This window comes from Scomber scombrus, chromosome 8, assembly GCF_963691925.1.
Source record: "Scomber scombrus chromosome 8, fScoSco1.1, whole genome shotgun sequence".
Classification (NCBI taxonomy): Eukaryota; Metazoa; Chordata; class Actinopteri; order Scombriformes; family Scombridae; genus Scomber; species Scomber scombrus.
This window is the reverse complement of record NC_084977.1, coordinates 21,845,023-21,860,306: the sequence shown is the minus strand read 5'-3', so window position 1 is coordinate 21,860,306 and position 15,284 is coordinate 21,845,023. Positions and strand designations below refer to the sequence as shown.

General features: G+C 40.0%; 1 protein-coding gene across 2 annotated transcripts in view; it reads left to right on the top strand.

Moving 5' to 3' along the window:
- The window catches only part of LOC133985144 (cAMP-specific 3',5'-cyclic phosphodiesterase 4D-like), a 53,318-nt gene that overhangs the window by 1,268 nt on the left and 36,766 nt on the right, over window positions 1–15,284 (top strand). Inside the window, exon 1 of one of the 2 annotated variants that reach the window (XM_062424713.1) lies at window positions 14,174–14,677. The exons of the other annotated variant lie outside the window; for it this stretch is intronic. Coding sequence (XP_062280697.1) covers window positions 14,544–14,677 — 134 coding nt within the window. The 5' untranslated portion in view covers window positions 14,174–14,543. Of the gene's footprint in view, window positions 1–14,173; window positions 14,678–15,284 lie in introns of those variants that run through there. 2 annotated transcript variants of the gene reach the window in all.

Genomic DNA, 15,284 nt, shown 5'->3' with positions numbered 1-15,284 from the left:
TGTAAGTCTTGTGTGAAAACACAAAGTTAAAATTAGGTTTATGAAAGTTTACAAATCTACCACTGTACAGTGTATTTTGTAAGCAACTGTTAAATTCAGTAATTTGTGGAAAATTGTCTAATGAGCTTTAAAAACATTGTGATATTTTCCGTTGAATCACTCACAGTGCTCCATTATGATGAGAGTAATTGCTGCTCTTACAGACAGCTGTTTCTTCTTAGGACGAATTTAATACTGAGATATAACAGAGTTTCCCACAGCTATCTCAACAATGTTGTCCTTAGTCATTTGATTTTATTAACATGCTGTCACCAAAAGGCTGAGGATGTCTCTTTCATGTGGCTGCAACAGAAATGTTGACTTATTCCTGTGGTTTTCATTTTAACCCTCCTTTAGTTTCACATGCACACACAGAAGATAATAATGAGAATAAAAACTGAGGCCTTTATGAACCTTTGAAAGCACAGAAGGGTGTTGATATTAGAATAAGATGTGGTGTGGCATTTCCAGTAGAATTATTATTTATATTATTTTTTTACCCCCATGCCCCCCTCCACCCTCTGGAAAACCTACACACACAGACACACACACACACACACACACACACACACACACACACACACACACACACACACACACACACACACACACACACACACACACACACACGCACACACAGTGCATTGCACTAGTGTCTCGTTTTATAGTTTTGTGCTGTCTTATAGTCTGTGTTGTTTTTCCACCACAGTCTTTATCTTTTGCACTATTATGTTATGCACAGATTTGTTCAGTTTATGTTTTATCTCGTCTGTTTTATGTCTTGCCTTCTCTACCCGTTTAGCTGTTGCACTGTAGCCTTCTGGGAAAGGAGTCTGATTTTGGTTACATGCATAGAGCCTAACACCACACACACTTTTGCTTCCTCTCAGTTCTCTTTTATTAAGCCAGTTAATGCTACAGCCTGCACAACCAACACATTCTCATTAAACTCTTAATGACAAAAGCTCCCTCACCAATCAAGGTTACAACCAACTTTCAAAGAAAAGTAATTAAGATTAACCAGATCTCATCAGGTGTGAAAGAGTAAAATCAAGAAGCAAATATTTTATCCTAGAAAATGCTACCATGGTCAAGGATACAGTTACCACAACCTGCAGTATATTGAATGCACATGGGTCATATTTACATGGATATTTTCATCACAGTTTTATTTAAAAAGCTCTATACTACATATGACATGATTTTGATGGTAGAGAGCACATTTTAAATGATCAAATATTATCCTTCTGTCAATTTAATACAAATTTTTTCACAAAAAAAGAGAAACTCTTGTGCATTGTCATGTTTGTCAAATATAATGTGACGTTTAAACATCTGTCACATTTTAAATATGAAACCAGGTGCCTTTGCCCCCCTCTCCTCTCCCTCCATTCTACACCCCTAACAGTTTGCCTGCCTGGCTCTGTGCCTCTTAATTGCTCAGAGGGAACAGGTTGTAAACACAATGCTTGTATGTATATCATCCATCATGTGCATTTCAGTTATGTCATCTGCTGCCTGCTCATATAATCTTCTCGATGTTGTCAGCTGCTCTGGCCTCAGATAGCGCCCTCCATCTCTTCACATCTCAAATTCACACACACAACCCGTCTAAACCTCTTCAGGGCATGTGTTTAGTTTAAATTCATTCTCTAACATGGGCCTGTTATCATCACCTGTGTCTTGTACCCGCTTCCTGTTTCAATATGAGTTAGTTTGAGATAATTCTGCTGACGGAGCCATCTGTGCCACACTGTGATACTCATATCGATGTTTTGGTGGTTGTCGTGCGTGGTTTTAAGTGAAGCCAATTCTACCATCTGCCAGTGCTGCTGTGATGCTTAAATGGTTGAGAAAAAGTGTCAGGAACTCATTTCCTTCTGTGACCGCTCATATAAAGCCATTAAAAAATATATTTTTAGGCTGTTTAAAGATGCTGTATTATAAGTGTATTTGTTAGCATTTTTGCCTGTACTTTGACACAGGACTGTAGACAGGCAACATGAAATGAGTATAGATAAAAGAGGGGTGACAGAGGTCCCCAACTGGACCTGAAACACAGACACTGCAATCAAATGGTCAGGCCACTGGGTCAATTAGGCAAATGTAATTTATGGAGCATCTTTAATACATTTGAGCTCTTTATAAATACTGTTAGCATTGTGAGAGCTCAGGAAACAATTTAAATAGCATGTACTTTGGAGCAGTTGTTTCTTATTTGCACTGTGTTTCAGCCAAAATGCTAATATGTTAATATTAATATTATATTTTTAGTTCTGTTCTACTCTATTATATCAGGCTCATAAGTCAGTTGATTTATTCTAGTATTACTTTGTGATTTCTACTAAGCTACTTCACATACTTGTACCAACCACATGACAAACAAGTTATACCACAGTTAGAAGCTAATTGTCTAATCAGCATCCTTTTTTTGTTGTTGTTTTGCAGCGTTCACATAGTGCTTAGGGAAGTGGTTTTGATGACTTTGACTGTTGCCATGCAACAAGTGTCCGTGAACTTTGAAACATTAAAGGTGCAGTGTTCAGAATTTTGTAGCATCTAGAAATTGATTATAATATCCATAAGCATATTTTAATTAGTGTATAATCACCTGAAAATAAGAATCATTGTGTTTTGTCACGTCAGAATGAACGTGGGGGGGGGTAAAGTTGCAATCCTCACACCGGTCCTTGAAGTGCTCACTGCTAGAAAGACAGACTGCTTCCTCACTGCTTTGAGTAGGCAGTGGTCTCTGCTGCAAGTAATGAGGAAATGAAAAGATGACGCCAATGAACAAGTTGTCCTTGAAATAAAAAAAACAACATATATTGGAGGGGCCTTATTCTGATGAGTCACTTACATGGTTGATTTAATCTAAAGTTGGGTTCTGTTTCAAACTGTGCTGCCAAACCTACATCGTGGTTCACACTGCATCTCAAATGGTGAGTCATGTGTGGCAGTTATACCCACTTTAAGAACTAAAACAAATACTACATGTCAGCCCAAGTTCAAGACTTTCTCCAGAGCTCTGTATTTTATTGGGATAAACATCTCTAGAACATGAATATTTGCTCTGGGGATGACACAAGAACATATTGTCATTTACAGCAATGCCAACAAATATATTTTAGACTTTATTTGAAGCACATCATTTTGACAGCTCTGTATTGGTGAGATCTCACTTCAAGTTCCTTTAAGTTGAAACTGTATTGCTTGGAATCTGTTCATCATCTTTCAGATAGAGGATGTGTATACTGTATGTGTAAAGTGAAGGGATGAGGGGTAATCTCACCTCTGAGTCAATAGTCGGTTGGCTGCAACACCATCACTTCTTTTAGCTGCTTACTTATCATCTTATAATGTGTGAAAAGTTAATGAGTGTATAGAAGTTGTGAAATATATCTGCATACTCCTCACTCTGGCAAACTACCTTTTACAGTAGTAATTAGGTTTTTCTTTCTTGGTCTTTATGTAGGGTTTGACAAACAGCAAGCATTGAATATTGTGCTGTTATTCAGTCTTAAGTGTTCGGTTCTTGTGACACCAAACCTCTCATTAAAACTGATACAGCATAGTATCCGTGTAACCAAAGCTGAAGATGAATGTTTTACACTGCAGTTCGAATAATCTCAGAATCAATAATTTGGTCATTAAGTTTATTCATCACCACTACTCGTGGTATACCATAAAAACTTGTGTGTTTGGATTGCTTGTGTTTATTTGGTACTTTTGTACATGAGCTTCATACCCCCCACCACACCTCCTTTCCACCCTGCCCAGCACCAACTCTAACAATATCCCCCTGTAATTATGTAGCTGCAGGGCAGCATAAGGAGGGTGTCGGGTCAGGCGCCCATTGATCTCACGTGTCAACGAAGGCTGAGCCAAGCCAGCTCTGCCAGACACAAAAACACCCGCCAGCCACTCAGTGGAGTCAGATCCCCCCTTTTACAAGTTGGGACACACCAAATGTTCTTCTGTAACTGTCTAAAAGTTGGAGTATGTTCAGTCTTACAAAGCTCAGAAAGGGTTGAAGAATCAGCCTGTAACTTGATGCCAGAACTTTTGCGTTGAGCGTGTTCATCCTGGAATTGGATACCCTGTAAATGTGAGGACCACTCAACAGCTCCTAGGGACTTGGTGGGCTGTCCTCAGCTCCTACAACGACCTCAGGGGATTTTGCAAGCTCTCACACTGCTGGAGGAAGAGGTCAATCCTCACTGACGCTACCCTGCAATAGCAACAACAACCCTTCCCCTTTTGTGCAAATAGAGTGAGTGACTTACAGAGAAGTACAGTCACAAAGCCACTACTGAAGGTTTTTAGACTCCTCTGCAGATCTTCTGTTTTCCTCTGGACAACTGGGAGCTGTGCAACTCAAGACCCTTTTGGAATATAGTCAATGTCACGTCAGGGATTAGTTTGGGTATTTACAATGACAACAAATAAGTGAGAGAAGAGAGTCAACTGCAAATCCTTGGATGCAGCTGAATCTTCGCTTAAAACAGCTCCTTTTCTGCTCCGTCCTTCTGAAGACACTAATTGAATATCACGCTCCAGTCAGCCTTGTCGAGGCTTGCCTGGGACATCAGAGGAAGAACTCTGCAGCATTCCTCTATGGTTTTTCCTGCATCTGGAGGCACTGAGGATTAATCAGATCCATCTTCCATCTGCCTGTATCAGTTTTGTTTTTCTCTCTTACCTGGAATCCTCCTGTGTTTTGGTTTATTGCAGAACAAAACCTCATGGAGTCAATCCAGACACACCCGGCGGTTTCTTAGGGAAAAAATGACAGACTGAGTTGTAAAAGTTCAAGAATTTCCATAAGAAGCTCGGTTCAGATGTACAGGTTATTTTCTTTGCAGCTTGAAGTGTCTCATATGAGTCAGGAATTCAAGGGACAATGAACAAAGACCTTCGATTGGCAAGGAAAGGCCCGCCAACTGGTTTCGGACACGGTCGCAGACACTCGTGCTTGGGGTAGGTTCTTAAACTGTGCATCCTTTCAGCACTCATATTCATGAGAGGGAGTGTTCATGCAGGCTGCGGAGCACATACCCGCATGACTCACAGACCTGCAGTGACAGTTTCACTGTGTGGTTTACAGCAAAATATAAAGGTAATACACTGTGGATGACTATTTTCCATCAAACCTAGGCATTCAAAAAATACTGTTGTTATAATTAATATGCAGAGCAGCTTTCACTGTAGGAGGATGATCTGGTTTTATATGAACACATGGCCTTTGAAAATTGAATCGGTTATTAATTTATCATCAAATTGGAGAGGAATAGTAACTTGGCTGAGGTCTACTCATTCAGCAGTTATATTTATTATGAACAAACTGACATTTAAAAGTTTAAATACAATGCAGTTTTGGGTCGGAAAATGTTTCAGCAATTGAAACACCAAACGTAAACTTCCCATTTTGCACTTGCTTCTCAATAATATTGAAAAAAGATAAATTGAAGTGGATGATAGACACATTTCTACACTCTTATTTGCAGAAAATGGACCAGAATGCAGTTGAGCAATGGAAAGTTAGAGTTTGCAGAGAAGGTTTTGTGACACTTATTCCTTTTCTTCCAGAAACCTTTTGCTGTTTCTTGTCTAATTTTCACTTTTGTTATATTGTTCTATGCCTGCAGGGCATTATGGTTCCCGTGATTCCCATGTTTATGACTTGAAAATGTTTAGTTGAAGAGTTGGTCATGTGAGGGTTAAACATAATGACAATATACCTTTTCATCCATTTACTTTTAAATAGCTGAATGACTTTGGCTGACACGATGCATCTGTATTTGTTTAATTTTCAGGTACGTCTGTCATATTACAAGTGAAGTTGAATACACTGGAGCTTTCCAAGGCATCATTATGACTCGGGTGTTTAAATAAACAGTATTTACAAGTAAAAAATAATATCAATATGACATGTATTAGTACCATATTAATTGTAGCAGACATAAGCAGGGCAGGTTAGGGTCAACTGGGTTTATTAGTGTGTTGACGAGTGTGTTAGAAGAAGATGTGATGGGGAAATGTTCCACATAGGCACTTTCATAATGCTCATTTTTATAAATAATGGCAATTTAACTGTGCACTATGAACTGCTGAAATGTTAGTATGTGTTTGTATGATCAGATGTGAGCTGATCTTCACCTTAAGAGTGGAGGCCATTATATGACTTAGTGGTTCTTGAGTTGCACTGTTTTTCTGTTTGCCTGCATTTTACTCAGTAGCTATTGAGAGGAAGTAAGTCTTGTTTGTGGCAAGTTTCATTCAACAGATTTCCTGTTTGAAAGTCTCCCAGATATATTTTCTAGCACGATGACCTTGAGTGAAATGTTGCTGACTGAACGCAGAGCACTGTAATTATTGTGAGACCGTCTGCAGATGTTTGTGTCTAAGCAGTGTAAAAAGCAGATGAGTATAAAAAACACAGTTTACATTCCTATGAACACTTGGATTTGTGAATAATGTATTTTAGTCTGAGACTGTGTGTATGAGTGTTTCTGTCGTCAGTCAGTTGGCCTGATACATTTGTAAAAGCAGAGGGAGAGTATTGGTGTAAACGTAGTGCCGCCTGTTGTTGCTGATGTCAAAAGGAGGAAGGGACTCAAGGGGTGACAAACATAAACACATACACATTTTCTCTGCATGTTCCCATCATATGCATGTTCAAATATGTTTTTTATACATTCCTGTGTGTTGTGTTTATATATATGTGTGTGTGTGTGTGTGTGTGTACTTGTGTGTTCATACCTGTTCCTGTCACCAGTCCCAGTAAGCATCAGTCTGGGCTGGAATTGGTGGGCTCAGCCTATGAGTGCTGTCCTTTCAGAAATTGTTTTCTTTGAGTTTTAAGTTTTGGTCATTGATGTGTGAAATTTGAGCAGTCTTATCTGCCACCTTTGCATATCTGTCAAACACAGAGTGACAGACTAATCTTTTGTTGGTGAATTTTTTAATTGATTTAAGTGACCGGATTATTTTTCATGTTACCATGTCATGATTTGGCAAGTTGTCAGAGTGACTAACGCAGCTGTAAACACTTGACAGAAACATGTAAAATTGCCAGAAGACTTAGATTAAAGTGCACATGTGAAATGGGCTTTACACTGTCAGAGTGGCCCAAACATTAATCCCTTTAACTCCTCAAGAGCATATTTCTTTACAGTGTTTAACATTTCAAGCCTGGCTGTCTGTCAACTCTATATTGGTCTCAACTCACTGTATCATCTCGCACTCGCACTAAGAGACTTTTTTTTGCACCCACTTCAGCCACAGCTGAGTTCAAGCAGAGCTGGAGTGATAAAGGGGGAAACAATAACACAACAGACCCCCAAAATAAACCCCCTGAGCCTGGAATAGTACCTCAGCCCCGCCAGCCTGGCTGCACATAACACGTGATTGTGACATGTGTTTCTTGTTTCTCGTGCGTAGACAGACACACACACACACACACACACACACACACACACACACACACACACACACACACACATGCCCTGCTACAGCCACCCGCCCCAAAATCCATATTGATTGTTCCACCAGAAAATTGCTGTAGATACTTTCAGGTCATGTTGTCAAATTAGGTGTTGTGTTTTACCAACAGTGGAAAACCAGTTGATAGAGCTTCAGGTTTGAACCAGTTTTGCTCTTCAAGTCGAGATGTGTTGTCAGTAATAACACAAGAATTAGTTTGAGGTTTAACGCCTGCAAAAGGAATGGTGTGTCAGCCAGAGGTTAAAAATTTTGAGCTGAAATATTTCAGCCTTCTGACATAAACAATAACTTTTTTTCAGTGTTGGAGATTCAAAAAATAACACAAGAAAACAGTTGTTGACACAATATTATTCCTTTCAAATGTTTCCAGTTTCTATTGTTAACTGTGATAATTAGTACCTTGCCATCTTGGCTTGCCTTGTCTTTGTGGTTGTCTCATGCAGCAGTTTCCAGGCACAGAGCGACCTCTGCTGGGTAGTCAGCTCACCTTCAGCAGCACCTATTACACTCAATATTTGCTAAATATCAACATTGTCGACCTCCCTGATAAAACAGTTCAACGTGTGTGAACTCTGTGAATCTGGGTGTTGTTGGAAATACTGAAGCATGCTTAGTCAACTATTCTCAGACAAATAAAGATTAAAGCCAAAAAATAACAAAATGAAAACGACACTACCCTTTGAAATAACACAATCACAACTGCAACTGCAGGTTGTGTGTTTTGTGGGAGGCACAGGATAAAAAGTATGAATTCATGAGTATGAAGCAGCAGCTGCCTGACTGACTGTTGAAGCCAATGTGAAAGATGTAATAGTTCCCCTAGCAGCCACAACTTGGTGGCTTGAGAGGACTTTATAGCTACATTAACACCATTGCTGACCCATGACGAATACTGGATTGGAGGTAATTTTCAAAGAAATAAAGATGAAAACTTAAGTTTCATTAGGTCTCATAGCACTGTTCAGTCTGAGGTCATATTTCCACAAAGCAGACAAGAATAAATCATTTTAATTGGTACTGTTCACACTTATGAGTATGTTTACATGCATAATAGTATCCCAGTTTTGAGTCTTATTCCACTGTTGATCTTATTTGGGTAATAGTCTTTATATTGAACATTATTTATATCCCTGTATACATCATCAGTGTCCAGGTTTCTGATCATCTGCGACATATCTTGATTCCACATTTCAGATGCCAATTTCTTTAAAAAGAACGATTAGAAACCTGTATAAGGTGCCACAGTGTCTCAGTTTCTATCAGAGTACTTCAGCAAGCATATCCAGGTTTCTCAAAACAGGATAAGGGCTCAGCCAAGTCTTTTTTGGTTTACATACACAAGACATAACAAGGTGGGATAGTAGTGTACATGTGATGTAGATTAACATCCTGATCAAACACTATGGAAGCTCTCTGATCCTCCTGTCTGTATAATGATGTCTTCATCAGCCATAGTAACAACCAACTGAAGGAAATCCTGCAGACTCCACGGTTGGATGTCATTTCAGCTCAGGAAGACACCACAAGGTGGTGCAGCACTCACTCTGCTCTGCTGTCACAAAATCCCTGCAGTAAAGACAAAGTTCTGCCAGTTCTTAAAGGCAGTCACACCCACTGTGCCTGTTTAATTATAGGGAAACTCAGAGATATATTACTGTTTTTAAATGAAGAATTAAATAGCAATAAAACATAAAGAAAGGGTAGGCTTTCTGTTTTTTTAACCAAACTGTAATGTTGCAAAACTTCAGTTTCAAGTGTGACTATTAACTAAACTAAACTTTAACTAAACATATCTGAACAGAAAACTTTTGTTTAAACCTTCAAAACCCAGGATTGTTTTTTATATTACAGGACACTCACATTCTAGTTAAATATATCTTTATTGTCCTGGAAAATGGTCACAAGCCTTACTTAGGTTTTATTGATGTTATTCTGCCTCTGACGTGAAGGTACAGTACAGCAGCCAGAGGAGATAAAGTATGTAAAGTCTGAAAGGAAGCATAGTCAGTCTCTGAGTAGAACATACTGTATAATATAAACACGTCTCACTATACTATGAGCTTCCTGTTTTTATGAAGAAGATCTATTATTCCTTTTGAAGTCCAGAGCCACTGTTGTATAATGCAGGGCTATAGAAAAGTGAACCGATGCTAACTGATACTTTATATTTAAATACAAAATCAGCATAACTTTCATTCTGTATATCAGTTTAAACCTACGGACAAACACAAATATGCACACACTTACTTTCTCACACTCCCAAAAACACACACACATACATTGCTCTCGTCCCTCACAGCTTATTCTCATTAGCAGAGTTAATGTTGTCATAGGAGCCAGCAGCCAGCTGGGCTGTAGAAGCCATTTGGCTGGTGGATTTGGTTACACAGCGGCCTCACAAACACCTCATTCTGAGCAAACGTCCACCCCGGCATCTGCTTCCACGTCCAACATGTTTCACAAGCGTGTTGCACAAGGACGGAGAAGCGCACTGGTGGGAGGGGTGAGAGGAGTTTTAGTTTAGGTTAGCTAAGAGGACAAAATTCAAAACGTGGTAAACATCTGAATATGATACCAAGAACGAAAGCATCATCACAGCATGATGAGCTAAACATTTGTTTCTGCTGTTGTCCTTAGTATTAAAACTGTCCACACACCAAAAAAAACAGAACAGGAGTATCGATGTGTTGCAGGTGTGTGTGTGTTTGATTAATTATTGTATTCATCATTCTTTGTTTTTCAGTCCTGTAGACATATTGGCTAAATATCTGTTGATGGCTTTTAGAACAGTTTTAGTCATATTCTATTGCATGATTTTAAAATCTAATCAACGTTTGTTTTTACATAAATCAGTTCTGTAAAAATTGACAAGGTGCAAAAATGTTTGAGACTTTTGGTGACCTTATTATGGTAGAGGGGTTTGCATGTGCTGTCAGAGCCATAACTTCTGTGAGGGTCTCCCAGGTAGGGGGCCAGTGTAAACATGATTCAAGAAACTTTAAGATTCAGTGTCCTTTGCAAATAGTCACCTCACTTAGAATATAGGGGACATTTGCCTGGTGGCTTTAGGCCTACAGTAGAATGGACCCAAATGTGCTCAACAACATTAAAGATTCAGTGCATTGCCAAACAGGAGCCAGATGAAGTCAGACGCCTTTGAGGACAGTAAGATGTGTTCTAACTATTGGGTTATTACATTTCTCAGCTTCCAAGAAAGTCCTGGAAAGGCGACCAAATAACTGCATCTCAGATTCAGGTTGAGCCATGGGGGAGCCAACTTTACTCTTGCGAGGATCCTAGAGGGGTCATACAGGCTGCTTTGCTGACTTGGAAAAGACTCATCATGACTGCGTCTCTCATAGTGTCTTGTTGGGGTAGCAGCAAGAATATGGGGTGGGTGAGCCATCACTTAAAGCCATTATAACCAAATCAATAGCTCTGTCTTTAAAGTAAGCCAGTTGTCGGTTGGTGTTGTGCTCCATGGCTGTGCCTTCTTACTGGTTTTCTGGGTGTGGAGAATGTCCAGTTGGATTACATCTCTACTTTACTGCAGGATGATGAAATTGGGCTGTGAAGTGATTCCACAGTCCTCCAAGTCAAGAAGCCAAAAAAACAGTGGATTTCCCCCTTTGGGTTTGGAGAAAATTCCCTCTACATGAGAAGACACTCAGCGTCTTGTTAATGAACAAGCTTAATGCAAGAGATTGGTGCATCATCCACAGGAATGCGGTGTAATACCGAACTGATGTGGGATGACTGAAATGTGGTTTGAGTCTGATCCAGTTCTGCTGAAGGTGATAAAGGAGTTAGTGTGAATGAATACAGACACACAGACACACAAAACAAAGCAGAGGATAATAGTTGGATAGATACTGGGATGTATCGGAGGGCTAATCCCATCTGTGCCAGGAAGTGAGCTTCCTTTGTTTACATAAATGTGGAGGAATCTTTGCCTGATGGCCTCGCATTGTTTTCATATTTCTGAACAACTGAACCATCAGTGTATCGTAACCCAGGTCTGGTACTCAACCTCACTTCTTCTATGAGCCCACATCTGGTACCACCTGATAACACCCAGCTGGTATGAAAATCAATAGCAGGTTACAGTGACACGTGACCAGAACTTTGTTAGAATTTGATGAAAAATGAATTTAACATGTATGACAACAAGAACTGTATCTAAAATTTACATAAAAATAAACCACTCCTCTCAGTTTTACTCACAATTTTGGGCTGTTAAAGAAATCCGGTCAGTTTGAGCAGGATTACATAACAGCAGCTGGCTTCACCAACGTCAGATTAGGCTGAACTTTCCCGTATCCTTTCCACAACACAACTTCGAGAACAGGAGGTCTTTAGCCAAATCAGTTTTTTATATGTCTGAGGTCTTAAAAATCCCCTACCCCACCTTCTCTCCTATGTGCCTGCCAACACGTCCGACTCGGCCGCCTGCCCTGTGTCTCAAAAGACAAATATTTGCCTGTGATGTCGACAGCAGCTAGCCGGTCAGTTGGTGAGCTCATTGGGTCCAGTGAGTCCATCACTGCCTGTGGTGAGACTGACTGGTCTTCTGCTGTTGGAACTCGGAGCTGACCTGGGAACTATATGATTATACCTGTTGCAGGTATATGGTGCAGTGTTAAAAAAAAAAAAAGTTGATAATTTGTCATGTCTGAATTTAAATAAATGAAACAGAATATGGACTTAACTATGAAGATGAGGGGAACAAAAGTGGTATTAACTGTATAGTAAAAACAGTTCATCAATGAATTTGCACTTGCTGTCAACCTTTAACTGATTCTTATTAATGAAACCACAGCACTTACTGAATGCCTTTCAATGGGTCCATGCTATCATGATTTTCATGGGATCGATGTAAACAATACGGTACAGTGTGATACAACTTTTACAGTCAGTTCACGCTGAAATTCATTTTGCATCCTTAGTTCAGTTCAAGAGGTTTACACACAGATTAAACACACAGTTACATATATGACACTTTTCATAGATGTACAAAACTCATCAAACAGTCATGACAATCATACACATCACATTGTATCCTCTGGATTTAAGATCTCAGTTAACAACAAGATAGACTGATGCATAAAAGAGTTCTTCAGCCTGGACTCTAAATTGCCTATAAGAGGGCAGAAATTGGTATTCTCTGTTTCAAACATGGGAGGAGTCAGAAGAAATACTCTTAGTGAGTCTGAACATGATCTTGTTGTGAGATACTTGAAAGGAGTGTGCCACAGGTTGACCAACAATCTTCGCACAAATGTAAATTTGAATATATAGTTTAAAGTTTCACAGATAGGCTGCTGAGCCAGAGCATACTGCAGTACAGCATAACACTGAATAACTGATTTAAAAAAACAGAAAAATAATCTGGCTACTGCCTTCAAAAAGATCAAGAGAGTCTATGAGAGAAAGTAAATGCACTGCTTTATCTTCTATATGAGTGCAGCATCTATCCTAACACCGAGGTATTACTATGAAGGGAATTGCAGCTAACAATCAGGAGGAAGGCCAGGAATAATTTCCTCTGTCTTATTAGTGTTGATGAGAAGAATATTTTTGTCACACATTCAATTAACCAGTCAACGTTACACTGGTTGAGGCTGGGGTCATCAGAGCATTTTAAAAGAAGCTGGTTGGGTACAGTGGTGGTTCAGTCTGGAGTGTATAATGTAAAAAGCACAGGTGAGCTAATGCTTCAACATTATTCCTGATCGGAGGGGAAAGTGTATCGTTTAACTTTACGTATTCTGTTTGTGAGAAAAGAGTTGTACCAGTAAATGAGGTTTGGATTGAACCACAACTGAATCATTTTGGATAGAGGTGAATCAGGCTGAGTCGTATTAAACACAGCTGAAAAGTCCAGGAAAAGAGCCCTTGCACATGTTTTAGGTTTTTTCGAGGTGTTTGCGTGACCAACTGCATCTTCTGTGCTGCAACTTTGCTCGTAGGCAAATTGGAAAGGATCCTGTGTGTTACCTATTGTTGAGGTGTTGGACCATGTTGGTTTCCAATGATGTCATAATAAGAAACGCAAGTGCAACTGACTGAAAATTATTACACTCTGTAGGACATTTGGGGATTTTTTGTTGGGGGGGGGGGGGTTAAATATGAAACATCTTGTCAGTGGACAGTTGTAAAGATGGGTTGCCAAACAGAGGCCAACGATTTTAAAACAAGAGTGTGTGATAAATTATATGGTTTTGAAGGTGTGTGTGTGTGTGTGTGTGTGTGTGTGTGTGTGTGTGTGTGTGTGTGTGTGTGTGTGTGTGTGTGTGTGTGTGTGTGTGTGTGTGTGTGTGTGTGTGTGTCTGTCTGTGTCTGTGTGTGCGCGCGCGCGCGCGCGCTGAGCCTGTAAACGGTTAAAAACATCCACAGGAGTGCTCACTGCCTCAGAGTTTCCCTGGTAAGAGTCCTGGTCTCGGTCTCCCTCTCACACACTGCACACATGTCCAACACATTTACCACATACTGCGGATATACATTACCGCACACGCGCGCGCCCATAGTTCATGTGTTTTTTAAAGACTCAGTCCATGTGCCTGGAAGGAGGAGACAGACAGAAAGAGCCATAGAGAGACAGAGGGAGGGAGGAGTGTATCTTCAGAGTGGAGACTTAGTTCAGCTCTGAACTCCTCAATTCGGATTTGAAACGAACCTCGTCTTTTACTCTCCGCGTGTAGCGCTCCAAACCGCATGAAACTGCGGCGAATCGCTGAGGAAATGACTCTTTAAAACCCACACTGCCTCGATCCCCCTTCCCTTCTCCACTCTCTCCATGTTTTGGACTGGAGGCATGTTGCTGAAACACACCGAGGAGGGCTTTCCTCCGTCTGTCCGTGCGTCAATGGAAACCCGGCGCTGGGTGAAGGGAGAGGAGAGAGCGCACAAAAACCGAGAAGCAGTGGAGCGCCCGGGGGAGGAGGAAAAGGAACAATAGTGGAGAACAAATCAGAAAGGAGCCCAAAACAATCACAAACATGAGTTTGCCGACTAACTGTGTGTATCTGGCCCCCTCGGTCCAGGATCGTTACTTCAAAGTGCGCAACGGGAATATCTGCGGGTCTCCGTGCGCCGTCAACCGGCCCATCGACATCGTGCAGAAACGCAGGCGGTAGGCCAGATGTGCTTTTAATCCAGCACAATTTAAACACACTGCTGTCTGCTCATTTTAACAGTTTCACAATTCTTCCACTGACAAATAATTATTATAACTATTATACTTCAATATATTATTGCTATGTAATATTAATCCTATAAAAATCATACACAGCAAGGAACTGCATGTGGCACTCAGAAGTTTTTAATCATGATTAAACGCTTTAAATCCCTTGGTAATATTCCTAAAAGATGTGTGGACACAACACCATGAAACGTGAAAAAAGAAATACAATTCAGTACAACAGCCCTGCAACAAATACGTTAACATTCATAATGATCAATAACTTTGGAGACACTGTCAGAGAGATGTTAACTCTTCACCTTTTATGTATTGTCTGCTTTTTACATCATTTTTTTCAAATTATTTTAGCAGTTTCATCCTTTATTATGGAGCACTAATAGCTACAGTGCTGTCATGTAAAATATTATTAAAATGCATATTACATTATTAGGTGTTCTTGGTATTGTTTCCACTCAACACAGTTTATTAACATTTAATTGACATAGTAAGTTATATTTATGATTTGTTACACTGCTGCCGCAGGTTTGTGTTGTGTCAG